General features: G+C 53.4%; 1 protein-coding gene across 3 annotated transcripts in view; it reads right to left on the bottom strand.

Annotated features, from left to right (window-relative positions):
• Nucleotides 1–6,164: 6,164 nt before the first annotated feature.
• Nucleotides 6,165–17,352, bottom strand: part of FCRL5 (Fc receptor like 5) — a 34,713-nt gene continuing 23,525 nt past the window's right edge. For 2 of the 3 annotated variants that reach the window (XM_036069815.2, XM_036069813.2), the window contains 7 exons: nucleotides 16,453–16,731; nucleotides 15,018–15,296; nucleotides 11,586–11,864; nucleotides 11,040–11,156; nucleotides 10,416–10,443; nucleotides 9,412–9,494; nucleotides 7,449–9,241 (listed from right to left, as the gene is read on the bottom strand). In XM_036069815.2, coding sequence (XP_035925708.1) covers nucleotides 8,862–9,241; nucleotides 9,412–9,494; nucleotides 10,416–10,443; nucleotides 11,040–11,156; nucleotides 11,586–11,864; nucleotides 15,018–15,296; nucleotides 16,453–16,731 — 1,445 coding nt within the window. In that variant the 3' untranslated portion in view covers nucleotides 7,449–8,861. Of the gene's footprint in view, nucleotides 7,347–7,448; nucleotides 9,242–9,411; nucleotides 9,495–10,415; nucleotides 10,444–11,039; nucleotides 11,157–11,585; nucleotides 11,865–15,017; nucleotides 15,297–16,452; nucleotides 16,732–17,352 lie in introns of those variants that run through there. The other variant, XM_036069816.2, reaches the window with a different exon arrangement.

Here is a 17,352-nt window from a genome sequence, read left to right as displayed (position 1 = left end):
CAGAGTCCAGCTAACTCTCTTTTCCCTAAAGGAAGCTTTCACCAGCCACTTAAACCTGGGGTTCCTCCTCCCTTGACCCTGACTTCGGACCTAGCTCCCCTGTGCTTGCCTATTTCGGGCCTCTTTCAGGATTTTACTGGGTTTTGATCTGGGGATGCAGATTGGGGCACAAAACAGGCAAGTGACAAAATTCAAGAACTGCAAGTGTAACTTGAGGTTACAAGCAGCTCAGGGTTTTTGTGAAAACCTCACAGGCAGCCAGCCCTGGGGGAGCTGCCTACGTGACAGAGGGAGGATGGGGTGGGGAGGTTGTGGCCAGGCCCTGGGTGTACTTTTCCACTGCTGGTGAGAGCTGGGGATGGGGCAGCACCTGTTCACATGTGAAAGACAGGAATTACCACAACAGAAGCACTACGTTGGGTTTAGGTTCTCATAAAAAATTCAGAAATCCTTTAAAATGTTTGTTTTGTTGGAAGAGGACAGCGATCTCGTTCCCTTGACACAATGACCTTTCCAGCATGGAGAAGAAGTCCTGATGCACCACACGCCAAACGGTGTGAGCAACGTGCTGCTGAATCATTTGCCTCCACCAGAGTAACGTTCCAAATCAGCTTTAACATTTACCTAATTGTCTTCTTATGACTTGAATAATGTATGTAAACATTTCATCCTTTAAACTATGGAAACATCAAGGTTTTAATGTGTCTTCTGTGAAAACCAGTTAGCAAGCTTCATATGATGGGGGGGGGTCTTCTCTTCCCTCGGAGCGGGGAGGAGTTTGGTGGGAGCAAGACCCTAACCCAAACCCAAACAGCAACAAAAGATTTTGGCCTTGAGACTTTTTCTTTAAATCTCGATAGCAAGAACTTCCCTGGTGACAAGTGGTCTTGGTCACCCTGGGGCTGCTGTGTCAGCCGGGGTTCTCGGGAGGAACAGAACCAACAGGCCAGACAGACCCACGGACAGAGAGGAAGGGACAGAGGGGAAGAGACGTGGTGAGGGTTGGCTCACTGGACACGGCAGCTGAGGAGGCCCTGTGGGTGGGACTGGGGCCGTGGAAGCCAGCAGGTGAGCCCCAGTCTCAGCCCGAGGACCCAAGAAGCTGGGCGCTGCTGGCCCCCCGGGAGAAGGCGGATGCGCCGCTCAGGCGGCGTGTGGATCTGCCTTCCCTCCACCATTTTGTTCTATTGGGTCTACTGGGGCCTCAACCCATTTGGCTGAAGCCACCTGCAGTGGTGAGGGTGATTTTTACACAGTCTCCCAATCCAAGCGCTAATTTCTTCTGGAAACGCCCTCACAGACACACCTGGGAATACTGTTTTACCAGCTGCCCGCGCCTCGCTTAGTTGACAGGTGAAGGTAACCATACGGCTGCCAGCAGGCCGGGGGCTTAAACTACACGCACGCTGTGGGGACAGGGGCTCTGGCTTCATCCCAAAATACCTGGCGGAGTTGGCGGGGCCTTCACCTGGGCCTCCGGAGTCACAGCCATTCAGCTCCCCTGTATTTCTCAACATACGACTTTATTTAACCAGTTGATCTTAACCTTAACCACAGACAATAAACCAGAAAAAAATGTAAACAAATAGACCCCCGGAGTATTACCTGTTTCGGGCTAAAGTCTCGGTGTGTCCACGCAGGTGCAGGGGGCATCCTGGGGGTGAGTCGGAGTGCTGGATCCCACCGTCCGTCTCCCATCACAGACACCCCCAGCCTGGGACCAAAGCTGCCTCAAGTGCAGGCTGTCAGCCTTCTGGGACTAGAGCTCTTATCTGTCACTGAAGACATCCCGATGCGTGTGGGGCGGGGGCTGGACACCGAAGGCGTCCCCGGTGCGTGTGGGGCGGGGGCTGGACACTGAAGGCGTCCCTGGTGCGTGCGGGGTGGGTGCTGGACACCGAAGGCGTCCCCGGTGCGTGCGGGGCAGGGGCTGGACACTGAAGGTGTCCCCGATGCGTGCGGGGCGGGGGCGGGGACTGGACACTGAAGGCGTCCCCGGTGCGTGCGGGGCAAGGGCTGGACACTGAAGGCGTCCCCGATGCGTGCGGGGCGGGGGCTGGACACCGAAGGCGTCCCCGATGCGTGCGGGGCGGGGGCGGGGACTGGACACCGAAGGTGTCCCCGGTGCGTGCGGGGCGGGGGCGGGGACTGGACACCGAAGGTGTCCCCGGTGCGTGCGGGGCGGGGGCGGGGACTGGACACCGAAGGTGTCCCCGGTGCGTGCGGGGCGGGGGCGGGGACTGGACACTGAAGGCGTCCCTGATGCGTGCGGGGCAGGGGCTGGACACCGAAGGCGTCCCCGGTGCGTGTGGGGCGGGGGCTGGACACTGAAGGTGTCCCCAGTGCGTGCAGGGCGGGGCGTGCGCGGACGCCTAGCCTGGACGGAAAGAAGTGTGGGGTTCTGGTCTGCTGCCAGGCGGGATAGCAAACAATCACGAGACCCCCCCTCCGGTCCCCCGCAGCCCCGTCCCCTCGGCCAGGCTGAGCTCCCGGAGGCCGGGACAGGCCCCCCATCGCAGGGGCTTGGCCACAGCAGCATGCTGGCCTCCCCCGCTCCCGCCCCGTCCCTCCCGGGGCTTCCTAGCAACTCTTCTGGGCCTGGACACGCGAACAACTTGGCCTGGCTTTGCTGAGCCTTTGCGATGTGTGCGGTCCTTCCGCTGGAAGAGAAGAGGGACCTACTTACGTTACCGCCGGGCCGTGTGTCACTTTAATAAAGGTGACGCGTGGCCTGGCATCACCACCAGCACTACGAGTGACCACTAGACATGATGCTGGTAGAGCTACCGCGTAAGGACTACTGTCCACGCGCCCAGCTCTGCTCTAAGCATCATTCCTTCATCGTTCACAACATACTTAACGAGACCCTGCTGGGCACTGTCTACCCATTACCCAAGGGGGCTGTGGGGTCTCCGCGCCTTAGCGGGTGGAGAGGATGAGGAAACGAGCTGCTGTGACAGGAGGTCCCACAGCGATAAGACGTGAAGAGCCTGGAAGCCGCGCGAAGGGCCAGTGAGCGGTGCCGGGCGTGGGGCTGGGGGTCGGAGCTAGCCTTTCTCCGGAGGGCCTTCTGGACAGAAACTTGACCGCAGCACAGGAAGGAGCCCTGTGAAGCTCTGGGGAAGGAGAGGCCGGCAGGGGCGCAACAAGGGCAAAGGCGCCCCGAGAGACAGGCCTCCTTCCACTTAAACGTGTACTCTTTCTGGTGCACGGTCTGAGTCTTGGCCAATATAGACGCTCAGGTAACCACCCGCAGCACAGTCAAGACAGAACATTCCTGGGGCGCCTGGGTGGCTCAGTCGTTAAGCGTCTGCCTTCGGCTCAGGTCATGATCTCAGGATCCTGGGATCGAGCCCCGCATCAGGCTCCCTGCTCAGTGGGAAGCCTGCTTCTCCCTCTCCCACTCTCCCTGCTTGTGTTCCCTCTATTGCTGTGTCTCTCTCTGTCAAATAAATAAAAAAAAAACTTCAAAAAAAAAAAAAACGTTAAAAAAAAAAAAAAAGACAGAACATTCCATCGCCGCCAAGAACTCCCCTGTCTCTTTTGTGGTGAGCCCTGCAGCCCAGCCCTCCGGCGCTCCAGCCCCTGCCCGGCTAGCTGTCCCTGCGGTTCCTCCTTGTAGGGGTATCATAAAAACGGATGTGTGCAGTCTGCAGTTTCTGAAGATGGTTCTTCCACGCGCTGCGATGCAGGGGAGCTTCAGCCCTGCGTTGCGGGGACCAGTAGCTCCGTCTTTCTCTTTAGTGCCCAGTGAGATTCCATTGTATGGGATTTGTTCATTTGATTGATCCGTTTACCAGTTTGGGGATATTTGCGTTGTTTCCAGTTTTTGGAGACTTGTCATCAAACTGCTAAAAACATTCATGCGCAGGTTTTGGTGTAAATGGTGGTTTTCACTTCCCTGGGGTCAGAGATGGGGGGAGGGCTTGCTGGCTGCCGTAAGTGTGGGTGTAGCTCTATGGGGGACTGCCAAGCTGAGAAAACAGTTTTTAAAATGTTTAAATCTTAGTCTTCACCACAGCTGCTTGGGGTAGGTCCTGTCCTTATCCCACCCTGCAGGTGAGTGCACTAAGCTGCCCTCGGGTTAGGCAGCTGACCTGGGGCACGAGGCACGGGGCAGATCTCAGGAGTCTGGGCTCTACCCTCTTGCCTGATGGGATGGCTTCTCGGCCCGCTGGCCTCTGTCCCATCCCACGCTGCCTTCCGGGGCTTTCCCGTCTCTGCCCCTCCTCACGCCGCCTGCCCCTCCCTGCCTTCCTGCAGCGCCCGTCCATCAGCGCGTTTTCTCCCGAGGTGATGCCATGCGGCAGGGTGCTCCAGGCAGGGCGCTAACCCCTGTGCAGCCTGGGGCTGCCGTGTCCGGGAGCAGGATGCTTCTCCTGCTGCTGGCACCTGGCAAGGCCACCAGGCTCCAGCAGGGTGGCCCCGAGGAGACAGGAGGCAGCTCCCCCAGCTTGTTCCTGGCTACTCTTCTCCCAGGCCTGGCACCAGCCCGGGGACCCAGTGGCATCCAGTGGTCACTAGTGGTCAGCTTTACCTTGAGTTTTCACTGTGCAGCAACAATCCCTCCGATACCCCTCCACAGAGACACGTTCTCCTGCAAAGGACACATGCTTGTGCTTAAAAATTCAAACGGTAGATCAGAGCAGACGACGAAAGGGAAGTTTCTCCTCCTTTTACTTGAGGTTTGCTGCTGCAGTTAACAATTTCTGTTTTTAGTCATCTGGTTATTGGCTCACAGATATAAATGTCACGATACCATATGCAAATTCTGGATTTATCAACTTTAGAGAGTGTCTATTAACTCCACTGTACGGAAGAGAAAGAATTTAGTGTTTTATGACCTTCCTTTCTTCCTGCCCCTCTACTTCCTGGCTTTGACTTGTAAAATTACAAGGTTTTTCCAGGGTTCGATTTATGCTTAAAAAGAGTGACTTGAATCTATTTCTTGTTGTATCATCTCAAGACAAAATCTGCTGGTTCTCGACTATAGGAAATGAGGAAATAGTGCGCATAGATGGGCCTGGGCTCGCTGCCTCCGATTTCTGTCAGGTTAGCGTGTTTATCGTATATAAAGACCGAAGCAGGGGCGCCTGGGTGGCTCAGCTGGTTTAAGCGTCTGCCTCCAGCTCAGGTCATGATCTCCAGGTCCCTGCTCAGCAAGGAGTCTGCTTCTCCCTCTTCCTCTGCTGCCCCCACTGCTCTTGCTCTCTCTCTCGCTCTGTATCTTTCTGTCTCAAATGAATAAATAAAAAAAATTCTTAAAAAAAAAAAGACCGAAGCAACTGTCGTTAAGTGTCCCGTGCTTTGGTTTGATTCTGAAAATGCATTGACACAGCGTGAAGGCATCACGATGCCGTGAATGTTACCCGCGCAGAAACAAGCACTGGGATGAGGCCCCCGCGGAAGGAAATAAAAAGCTATGTAGGGAAACCTTGGGAGCTCGGAGGACAAGGGTCCACGGGGGATGGTGTCTTCCTTCCACTCGGTCATCTGCCCACCACCACCTCGCACTGAGCCTGTGTCAGGTTTGAACCAGGACTCCCTTATCTGTCTGGTTTCTCCGGGGCTTCCTAGTTGCTGTTATGTTTATTGTTGCTGCTCCTGGGGGATCAGAGGTCTCCACCGCATCATCAGGGACTAAGACCAGGTTAGGATCTTTGAGTTCTAACTGGTGTATCGTCCAAGCGACTTGTTCTCTGCACACAGTCTTCACAGAGACCCCTGCCTGTTTTCAGACTGCCTTCTAACCTGCTGTGTGGAGGTCAGCTTGGGGTTTTTCTATTGTGCACCCAAGTCCTACATTTTCCCTACACCCCCCAGTAGTCCACGGTTGTGGCCCCAGAGCCTTTCCCTCCCCGACAGAACTTAACTCTCTCAGGAGTATCTGTGGTGCTCAGGGTTGGCACGCTGGCCCCGAAGGACGGCCAGACAGTTCAGATGACATAATCCGGGGAGGGTAACAGGGCGGAGAGGGGCTCTTGGCTTCGGGTGTGGCGTGGCCTGGAGTGGCCCCTGACGCAATCACCCTTCTGGCCCATGTCAGAGCGTGGAGGGACCAACCTCACTGCCTGGGGGTGCTCCCAGGAGGCTGCTCAGGGGCCGAACACTGGACACACACACACAAACTCAAAGAAACGTGCACTAACACACACACAAACACACACATTTAAACATTTTTACTGAATCACTTCAAGGTATTTCAAATATTTTCAAAAATATTCTTAAAGGAATATCAGATTATTGATTCAATAGTATCAATACTATAAAGTTCATATTCTTTTTTCCCTGTGTCCAAAATTTCTCCCGTGGCTTCTTCTTGATCTGGCATCCGATCACGGTCCCCACTAGACTGTCAGACCTCCTCTGTCCCCCGTTCTCGCTGCCCTTCTCTGTCTTTATGACATTCAGAGGTGGCCCTGTCAGAATGGCCCATGCTTGGAATGTGTGTCTCCTCCCGGTGACGGGTGAGAGGACATTTCTGTGCCCGCACAGGAGGGCGCATGGGAAGGGGCTGTGAACCCATCGACTCGGGCAGGGGTATCGGCCCGTATGCAGGGGAGAAGCTGTCCTGGTGTCAGGGGCTGACCTTAGTGTCTGAGGCAGATGGGGGCACAGAATGCAGCCCCATGGTGAGAAGGTCCGCAGACTGCCTGTGCCTGTTCCCAGGGCCACATGCTGTCCCACCTGGCTGAGTGCTGCAGTAGTCCTGCCAGGGTGATGACCATTGAGGAAAGCCACCGTGGGGGGCAGGTGCCCATCGGGGGAGGACAGGTGTCTGTGGGGAGGACAGGTGTCCACGGGGGGCAGATGTCCATGGGAGGGCAGGTGTCCATCGGGAGAAGGACAGGTGTCCGCAGGGCACAGATGTCCACAGATGTCCAGGAGCAGGCCCCACTGGGTAGAGTTTGGGGTGTATGTGGGAGTGGGACTCAGAGAAGAGACCGTGGCTGAAGCCTGCTGAGGAAGCCAGGGGACAAGATGGTCCTGGGCGGGAGACACACGTCACTGGACAAAAAACCCACAAGCTCCAGCCTGTCACTTGGGAAACAGCAGTGTCCTGCAGGTCCTGTGCTCTGGTCACGCTGATGGCCGAGGCCACAGGATGGGGCCTGGAGCCATTCAGATCTTCCCACTTCCATGTCCCTGTCCCCAGGATGGCTTAGGGTGCAGGGCCGGTGTGTGGACTCAGCTGCGAGGAGCCGCGGAGGCCGGGAGGGGTGCCACCTTTACCTGCGAGTAGATGACAGAGGAGCCCTGGGGCCTGGAAAGCCGCTGCTGGCTGGCGGCCGGGCCGTGGGAGGGCAGGTAGGTCCGGAGGAGCCTTAATGCGGAGTTTGAAGCCGCTGTGGGAAGAAGAGCAGCACTCAGCTGGCAAAGATGACCCAGCGCTCTCGCCCGGCCCCACGTCCCCACCGGCCCCGTCCCACCCCGGGTCCTCTCCCCGCCCAGACGGCAGCCTCCCTGTGCCGCCAGGGCCCTGGCCTGAGACCTCGGCCTCCGGTGGGGCCCAGCCCTCCTCAGCATCCCTCCCAGCTCCCCAGGCTCCCTGAGACCACCTCTTCTCTTGTTAGTGCTTTGAGCTCAGACTCCTTGCATGCACTGCGGAGAGCCCGGCCGGGTCACCTGTGTGGCCTCAGGCAGGTCACGGCCACCTCTCCTGCCCTGGTGGTCTCCTCCATATGGTGGGAGTAATAACATCATCCCCCTCTGGGGTTACTGTAAATTGATATGAGTTTGTGTGTGTGCGTGCGTGTGTGTGTGTATTTTCCAGTGTCCGTCACGTGTGCCAGGTACGGTCCTGACTGCTATGAATAAACACATAAACAAGCATTAAATATATAAGCGCACATATATTTATTTAGAGCACCTGGAACTGTACTTGGCACACAGAGTTTCAACACATGGTGGGATGTTAGGTGTTGTTATTACTTTTATATACTACCCTAAATCTGGAACGTGGAATGTGACATCTGGCAGGCGGCTCTCTCCTGTTGGCTTGGAGGGACCATCTAGGCTTTGTGACTTCAGGCCGGTCTCACTTAAGGTCCTCGGCCTTAGTTCCCTCATTTATAAGATTGAGATAATAACAATACTCACCTCAAAGGAAGTTGTGAGTATGAGCAAGTTCCTGTGTGTGACAGGTGAGCCATTGAACCAAGCATGGGCACAAACACAGTTCGTTTGACTATACAAGAGGATCGGAAAACCAGAGAGGGAAGCAGAATGGGTAAAATCACACAGCGCTCCTTACAGAGCACAGGTGAAAGGGAGTCTGCCCCAGAGGCAGGTCTCCCCTGTGCAGGAGGGAGCCGGGCTGGGGCCGGTCATGGCTGAGCACCCACCGGAGAGGACGGGCAGAGCCAGCCCAGCAGCAGTGAGTCATCCTCAAGCTGCTGGGACGGCATCCCCACATCTGCTTTCTCAACCCTGTGGGTTAGAGTGGGAGGAAGAGTCATGCCCCTGAGATGTCTGTGTCCCAATCCCTGGACCCTGTGAGTGTGTGACCTCGCAAGAAGGGACTTTGCAGATGTGATTCAGATTAAGCACCTTGCAGTGGGAGATTATCCTGGATTATCCAGGTGAGATTTTAGGGAGAACTTTAAATTGGAGAACTTTCCCAGCTGTGCTCAGAGGGAGACCCGGCTTTGGATGAATGATCAGAGGGATGCAGCACAGCACTGTCCGCTTTGAAGATGGAGGAAGGGGCCGTGAGCCGTGTGGAGGGGTGTCCTTGAGAAGCCGGAAAGGGCAAGAAAGTACTTTTTCCCCTGGAGCCTCCAGAAAGGAGCGCAGCCCGGGGAGACCTGTGTCTGGCCTCTGACCTCCAGCACCGTAAGATAATGCGTTGGTGACATGCGTCATGGCAGCAATAGAAAGCTGATGGAGGGAGAAGAGGAATGCCAGCCCATGTCTCTTGACATTGGGGAATGCCAAAGCCTGGACAGAGCAGGTGTCCCCCAGGCTCTCCCGAGGCCGTCGGTGGGGGATGGAGAGTGCAGCGGGCACGGTGGGGCCGGGGAGCCCAGCAGGGCAGGTGGGCGCAAGTGAAGAAAACCAGCGACCCTGTGTGAGGGTGGCTCTGTGTCCGGTCGGCCCAGACCTGCAGAAGGGGTGGAGGCCGAGCTGCGTGCGGCTGGTGCCTTCGAAGTCGAGAGTTCACGGGTCTTACCTGCATGTCTGTTCCCCTCCTGAATCATCCGCACTTCTGAGTATACCACATCTCCTCCTTTAGGGTTGACTTGGAAAGAAGGGGCAGTTTGAGAGAGCTATAAGGTCCTTGTCTCTTATCCGACCTACTTCCCCCAGCCAGAGCTTGTCCTCTGCACAGCCCCATGGTCCTCTCCTGCCCCACCCCTGCCTGGACCAACCCTGGGGTCCCTGCCCTAGTGGGGGGCCCTTGGTCCTCACCATTGCTGTACACCGGTTGCAGCTCCATCCAGCCTGGAACATTGTAGTAGGTGGGCTCCTGGGGGTCCGAGTCTGAAGGGCTCCTGTGAGACAGAAATAGCCATGTCTCCCAGCAGCCCTGACGAAGCAGCTGTAATCATCACTCCCTGCTTGCAGGTCTTTATACCAGCAGCTGGCTGCCAAGCCTGGACACGTAGATGAGCACAGACCCGATGCTCTGCTGGTGTGAACGATCGCATTACAAATCACGATGTTTCCAGACTTCGTGGGCACCTGATACACACCAGGCCTGTGCTCATGCTTACAACAATATGAAGCTGATTCTCTCATTATCCCTCTTCTATAGATGGAGAAGGTGATGGTTCCAAGAGGCGAAGTGACTTGCTCAAGACCACGTGACTACAAAGGGCAAGAGCCAGGATTCGAACTCTTAGATCAGGATCTCAGAGAAATCAGTCATGATGAGGGCTCAGAGGAACTCTGCATGGTTTGGATGCTGCAGCCATGGGCTTGCCCAGAGATGGTTTGTGAGCCATGGTGGGGGTCCCAAGGTTAGCCTCCGGGATCCAAGATGGCAGCCCCTTCTTACAGGCACCGCCTCCGGTGGGAAGAGCGGTCTCTCTGGGTGGCCGGTCCTGTGACTCCATCTTCTCGGGTGTCCCCAGAGCAGGTATTAGGTTGGGCATGTCCAGAGCTTTGCAGTGGCCAAGCTGAGACTAGCTTAGGACATGGATGGATTCAGTCTTACAGTGGTCACTCAGACAAGCAAGGGGCAGTGGTAGAGAATGTAGGTTACTAAATAGAAAGCACTTAACTCTTGATGCAAGAAGGTGTGTGTAGCTAAGGTGGTGAGAAGGTCCTGGCAACGGCCTCGACATATGCCAAGCAAGACAGCAACACGAAGGTGCACAACCTATCTGTGTCCCCAGCAGTGACCAGACCTCGTTCATTTTTGTCCCCTGTGGGCATCTCATGAACCACAAGCAGCACAGCCCGGGTCTTACCTGGAGGGGTCGGAGGTCGGCCTTCCTCCTGCAAAGGAAAGCAGAGGGTCACTGGAGCCAGGGGAAGGAGGCCGTCACCAGGGGCACAGCTGCTAGGAGGCTCACGAGAACCTGCTGCACGGGCCGCCAGCACTAGGTGGACCCGGCTCCGCTGTGCCCAAGGGAGGTGGCAGATGGGGTGAAAACTGCTGACCCTGGCTTGCAGCGGGGCATAGTCACACTATGAAAGAGGATTTTGTCAAGAGCAATGTCCACAGCTGCCAGCGGGAAACAGGTCTGATCCGCGGTGGACATACTGCACATTAAACAATCAGGAGGTCATCAGATCCCATTGGGTTTCTGCTCCCATTCCTATTTCTCGGTCTTTCTCCTCTTCCTCCCCTTCCTTGGGGGCTCGTAAGGGTGGAGAGGGAGACACACTGAGGTTTATGATATTGGATAAACTCTGTCTCATCGAGGCATCTTCGTGCACTGGAGCTGTTTTGGGAACCCTGTGTTTGTAAAGACGAATTCTGGGGGAGCAGGCGGGGAAGGTGGGGAGCTGTTGAGAGCTCAGGGGTGCTGACAAAGACAGCCTGAGGGGAGGGGGCGGGGAGGGCAAGGCCTCAAGCAGAAGGTACCCACCTGCTCTCCTGGGGAGGCGGCAATACAGCAGCTGTGCCAAGACCACGAGGCCCACCATGCTGAGCAGGCCCCCAGCCACACCGGTGGTAAGAGAGCCGCTTCTGCTCCCCGTCAGCCCTGGAGGGGAGACCCCGCACGTGAGCTGGAGGGAGAGGCTCGTGGTCTTGAGCTGCTCTGACCCCTGCAGCTGATGCTGGGCCTGGGAGGGAGGAAGAGTCCAGGCACCAGGACTGGGAGCCTAGGCAGCAGCCCGGGAAATGGCTCTGCTCTCGGGGAGGAAGCTCATGTCTGCGGCTGAGGCCAGACTGGAGGGCCGGAAGGGACGGGGCCCACCAGCGAGCATCAAAGTCGGTGGTCCTCCTTGGCCCCCTGCTCCCACTCTAGTACCATCCCTTCAGACACACTTCAGAAGAGGACCATGTAGAGAACTCTCAGCTTCGTGTCCCTGTCCTTGAGAAGTACTCTGCTCGCACATCGGGAGGATTATCAGAATATCCTTGGAGGGGATATCTGTCCACATCGGTGGCCTGGGCACAGGAAACTTACCTGAGATGGAGAGTGGTACCGCCTCGCTGCGCTGGGCCCCCAGGCCATTATCAGCCTCACAGGCATAGTTTCCAGAATGTTCTGGGGTCAGAGAGAGGTTGAAGGACACTCCTCCTCCAGAGGGGGCCGAACTGCTCCCCAGGGTGACATTCTCGTGATAAAACCGGTACAGGATCGGGGGAGAGCCGCTCTGAGCCTCACAGAGAAGCTCCACCACATCCCCAGGGAAGGCCTGGGCCCCGGGTGCCCTGAGGGTGAGGACAGGGCGGGACGCTGGGACTGAGGGAGACAAAAAGTTAATACAAGTTCCTACTTCTAACACATTCGTAAATGAGCAGAAATTATAAACAAATGGCAGAGGTCAGATCTCAATCTTGGAAACTAGACTGAAACTCATATGACAGATAAAGCTACTGACCTTAATCTACAGATGCACAAAAATACCCAACAGGAAAGTGTGGAAAGGCTATGAATCGCTGAAAACTTCAAGTAGCCAATAGATAATTATCTCCGTTACTAATTAAATACATACAAATAAAAACACCCATCAGAAGGACGAAGCCTAAAAAGACAGATAATACTCTTGGACTTGTGGACAAACAGGCCCCTCAACATGCTCTAGGCGGGATTGTGGATTTGAGACACTTTCTCAAATTTGGCAAACTTAAATTGCCAAATTTAAAATGCACATCAAATTTGACCCCGCAAATCTACCTCTAAGACTGCTTCCTTTAGGGATAGTTAACTGACTGATGAAATACAAAAGACGTCCAAGATGTATTTTTTAAGTGAACATGCAAGTTGCATAATTATGTATAACCTGATTCTACTTCTGTGAAAAAATTTTACACCTTTATGTTTATAATATATTTGAATATTTCTAGAAAAATATTCATGAGTTCTAGCAATTTTGGGGTGGAGTATGTTGAGTTTTCTACATAGACTATAATGTCATCTGTGAAGAGTGAAAATTTGACTTCTTCTTTGCCAATTTGGATGCCTTTTATTTCTTTTAGTTGTCTGATTGCTGAGGCTAGGACTTCTAAAGGGTATTATGCTAAAAGAAATAAGTCAGTCAGAAAAAGACAAACACCATATGATCTCACTCATATGTGGAATTTAAGAAACAAAACAGATGAACATAGGAGAAGGGAGGGAAAACTAAAATAAGACAAAAGCAGAGAGGGAGACAAGCCATAAGAGACTCTTAACTTTAGGAAACAAACTGAGGGTTGCTGGAGGGGAGGTGGGTGGGGGATGAGGTAACTGGGTGATGGGCATTAAGGAGGGCACTTGATGTAATGAGCACTGGGTGTTATATGCAACTGATGAATTACTAAATTCTACCCCTGAAACTAATACTATGTATGTTAACTAAATTAAATTTAAATAAAAAATTTTTAAAAAGAGAGAAAAATACTCATGAAACTATTTTCTTTTCCTTTCCTTTCCTTTCCTTCTTTCCTTTCCTTTCCTTTCCTTTCCTTTCCTTTCCTTTCCTTTCCTTTCCTTTCCTTTCCTTTCCTCTCCTTTCCTCTCCTCTCCTCTCCTCTCCTCTCCTCTCCTCTCCTCTCCTCTCCTCTCCTCTCCTCTCCTCTCCTCTCCTCTCCTTTTTTTCTTTTCTCCCATGAAACTATTAACAGTGGTTATATCTTGGAAGTATGTGGACATGAAAGTGTGTGTCTGCAGGTAGAATGAGACCTTCACTTTTCGTATTGTCCCTTTTGTACCATTCACTTTTCTTATCATGAAGATTTATGTATTCCTTCAGAATAATTAATTACTAAAAACTCAAAAGTTGTGTTAAAACGTGGCCACAAAGGATGAAGGAATGTCACGATGTAGACTTAGGTGGAGACCTGGGTAGGCCCATGCCTCAACCTGGCTGTCCCATTCCCAGCTGTGTGTAAACTGGCTACTTTCTACCTCTGAGCCTCACCTTCCTCTCCTGCAAACTGGGGATAAAAGTGGTTTCACTGGTTTATCTTAAAGATGAAATGAGATATTACATGCTAAGTACTAAGCACAGGGCCTAGCACATGCAAGGACTCAGGGGTGATGATGATGGTGATGCTGGTGGTAATGATGGTGGTGATGGTGGTGGTGGTGATGGTGGTGATGATGGTGATGGTGGTGATGATGATGGTGGTGGTGGTGATGATGGTGATGCTGGTGGTAATAATGGTGGTGATGGTGATGGTGATGATGGTGGTGATGGTGGTGATGGTGATGATGGTGATGTTGGTGGTAATGATGGTGATGGTGATGATGATGGTGATGGTGGTGGTGATGGTGGTGGTGATGATGGTTATGGTGATGATGGTGGTGACAGTGATGGTGGTGGTGATGGTGGTGGTGATGACAGTGATGGTGGTGGTGATGGTGGTAGTGATGGTGGTAGTGGTGGTGGTGATGGTGATGGTGGTGGTGGTGGTGGTGATGGTGGTGGTGATGGTGGTGGTGGTGGTGATGGTGGTGGTGATGGTGACGGTGGTGGTGACGGTGGTGGTGATGGTGGTGGTGATGGTGATGGTGGTGGTGATGGTGGTGGTGATGATGGTGGTGATGGTGATGGTGGTGGTGGTGGTGATGGTGGTGGTGATGATGGTGGTGATGGTGATGGTGGTGGTGATAACAGTGATGACCAGAACATTCTTCTCAACTGTCCTTAGCATACTTTTGCTATACCCCAGTTCTCCCTAAGCAGGAGTCTGGAGGTTTGGCCAGCCAGGAGGGGCCATCACAACAGGTTCAGAGCTCACAAGATGCAGTTTCCCTTTGGATATAATACTTAATGGCAAGAGGTCAGAGGGTAGCATAGAGAATGGAGGAATTTGGTGGAGGGCTGACCAATTCCATCCATGCCATCCTGCTTTCACCTTTCTGTGTTTCCTGTGCCACCATTGGTTTAAGAATCACTTTGTAAACAGGTTTGGTTGTGTCTCCTGAAAGGTTATGCATGGAGTTAATGTTAATATAGAGTTTTTAATAAAGAAGTTTGAGGCATATTTATATTCCTGGTAATAAAAGAAGCACAAGAGTAGAGGCTTGTAGGAGTAAAAGGGAGAAAAATCCAGACAAGGAATGGCCAAAACTTTTTTTGGAGCAGAGAGGCACGTACTCAAAATTTCTTAATTTCCCTTTCAGTAATCATACTTATAGATCAGTATATAGTATATGGTCTAAAAAGCTTTTGCATTTTTAGTGAGGAGTTTTGATCCCATATAGGAAGACTGTGCTGCTTGGAAGGTCCAGGTTCCTACAGCCGTAACTGCAGGAAGGGACCTGGACTTGCAGATGGGTTTGTGCCAGCAGGAAGTCCCCGGCTGGGCTGTCACACCGGCAGTGGGGGTGTCGGAGCTCCAGTCTGGCCTCTGGGGAGAGAAGGCATGCCAGGCTTGGTTGTGCTGCTTGAGGGTAGGACCAACCCACCTGTGACGCTGAGTGTCACCGCTTCGCTGCGCTGGGCCCCCAGGCCATTATCAGCCTCACAGGCATAGTTTCCAGAATGTTCTGGGGTCAGAGAGAGGTTGAAGGACGCTCCTCCTCCAGAGGGGGCCGAGCTGTTCCCCAGGGTGACATCCTCGTGATAAAACCGGTACAGGATCGGGGGAGAGCCCCTCTGGGCCTCACAGCGAAGCTCCACCATGTCCCCCACCACGGCCCGGGTCCCGGGAGTCCTGAGGGTGAGGACGGGGCGGGACGCCGGGACTGAGGGAAGAAAAATAGTTAAGCATCAGTTTCTACTGTTTAAATATGTTCCTTCATAGGAGAGACCTTTCAAACTGGAAACTGTTTTCCTCAGGTTTTAGTGGCCTTGTGACATTACTCAGAACCCAGCTGTAATTTGTTCTGATCTGAAGAAACAATGACATTGGTGTAGTGCTGCGTGTGGCCCCCGTGCTTGGGTGTGTGGTCACAGGTGTGCTTGCGGAGCCTGAAAACAAAGATTAAATTGACTTCTGAGAAATCAAAAGACACCTGGGGAAAAGGAGAAATTGGTGTAATCAAAACTAGGAACAGGAGAAGCCCGTTATTCATGCAGCCGGGGATGTCACCGAGTGTCGGGGAGGGAGTAAGGTGTCGGTGAGCTGGGGCTCTGCTGGGGTCTGAGAACAGGGGTGATCGGATGGACTGAAGGAGCAAGTAGGACAGGAGGCTGTGACCAGGTCGTTGGAGCCGCAGGTGGACGTGGCTGATGTGACGACAAGCCACGGTGATGAGTGGCCCCGCCGTGTGGACGTTAGAGTCATGGACCGATGGTGAATGCAGGTAGAGAGGAAGACTATGGGTGAGGCCCCAACCTGCACTAAAAGGGGCTCGGCGGGGAGGTCAGCCCATGACAGGGCCAGGGGGAGACCGAGCTGTAGCTGAACGCAACAGGGCGGGTAAGAAGTCAGGAGAGGACGTTGGGAAGTCTTCTAGCCAGAGCTCCTGGTGGGAGCCTGAGCCGAGGAAAGTTGAAGGGCCAACGAGAGAGTGAGTTGGCCTTTTTCCGGATTATCATACAGAGGGAACCCCACCTAAATCTCCTCTGAGGTGAGACCCGCTGCACTTATAATTTCCTTTCTTGCTGATCACTGTTGACCAGGATGTAGTTGGTACTGAAAACCTTTGCGTCTATGTTAGGGAAGTTCGGGTCACCGTGACTACAGTGTTGCTTCTAGCAAGTGCATAGCAAGCAAAGAGAAGGTGCAAGTTCCTGCAAATGCAGAATCCTGAGCTCCCAGGTGGAGGCTGAGTGTGCAGTGGGCCTGCTGTGATGTCCCAGCACAAAGGGCCCCATGGGACCTCCAGTCTCGGCTGCAGGGGAAGGTGGGGGCACAGTGGGTCGCCGGTTGGGCTATAGTTGGAACAATCAACCCACCTGTGACGCTGAGTGTCTCCACCTCGCTGTGCTGGGCCCCCAGGCCGTTGTCGGCTTCACAGGCATAGTTTCCAGAATGTTCTGCAGTCAGAGAGAGGTTGATGGACGCTCCTCTTTCAGAGTGGGCCCGGCGGCTCCCCAGGATGACATCCTTGTGATAAAACCGGTACAGGATCGGGGGAGAGCCCCTCTGGGCCTCACAGCGAAGCTCCACCACGTCCCCCACCACGGCCCGGGTCCCAGGAGTCCTGATGGTGAGGACGGGGCGGGACGCTGGGACTGAGGGCAAAAATAAATTAGTAGACATCAGTATCTTTTCACATTTCCTTTATTTTCATTTTTCAGAGATTACTTCTGTAGAGTATTTGTGACACTTTCTAGATCTTTTCTATGTATATGAACACCCATTCCCACCAACACATAAATAAACACATAAAAACATACATGCACACACATGCATGGGATCACAATACACATCCTGGTCTACACCCTGGTTTTCCCTTCAGCAGCACATCATGAGCCTCTTTCTACATCATTCTTAAAGGTCTATCTCATCCACCTTTAGAGACCAACTTTATTGAGGTATAATTAGTACATAACAAAATGCAACTCTTTTAAATTTACAGTTTGATGATTTGGGGTGAATACTGCTTGATTATTTTAACAAGCGCAAAGCCTTCCAGTGTATGGATTCACCATAGTGCACTGAAGGAATTCCCCACGACTGGGATGTCCTTGCTCTCCTCCTGCAGATAATGTCACGGCCAACAGTTCTGCACAACCATCATGGCACGTTTGTGTACGCACTTCTTAGGAGAAATTCTTAGAACTGGAATTTCTGGGATGAGAAATATGAACATTTCAAATAAACATATATTATGCTAGACTGTTCTTCAAAAA

This window comes from Halichoerus grypus, chromosome 7 (genome assembly GCF_964656455.1).
Source record: "Halichoerus grypus chromosome 7, mHalGry1.hap1.1, whole genome shotgun sequence".
Taxonomy (NCBI): Eukaryota; Metazoa; Chordata; class Mammalia; order Carnivora; family Phocidae; genus Halichoerus; species Halichoerus grypus.
The sequence above is the reverse complement of the archived record's forward strand: the minus strand, read 5'-3'. Positions and strand labels throughout refer to the sequence as shown.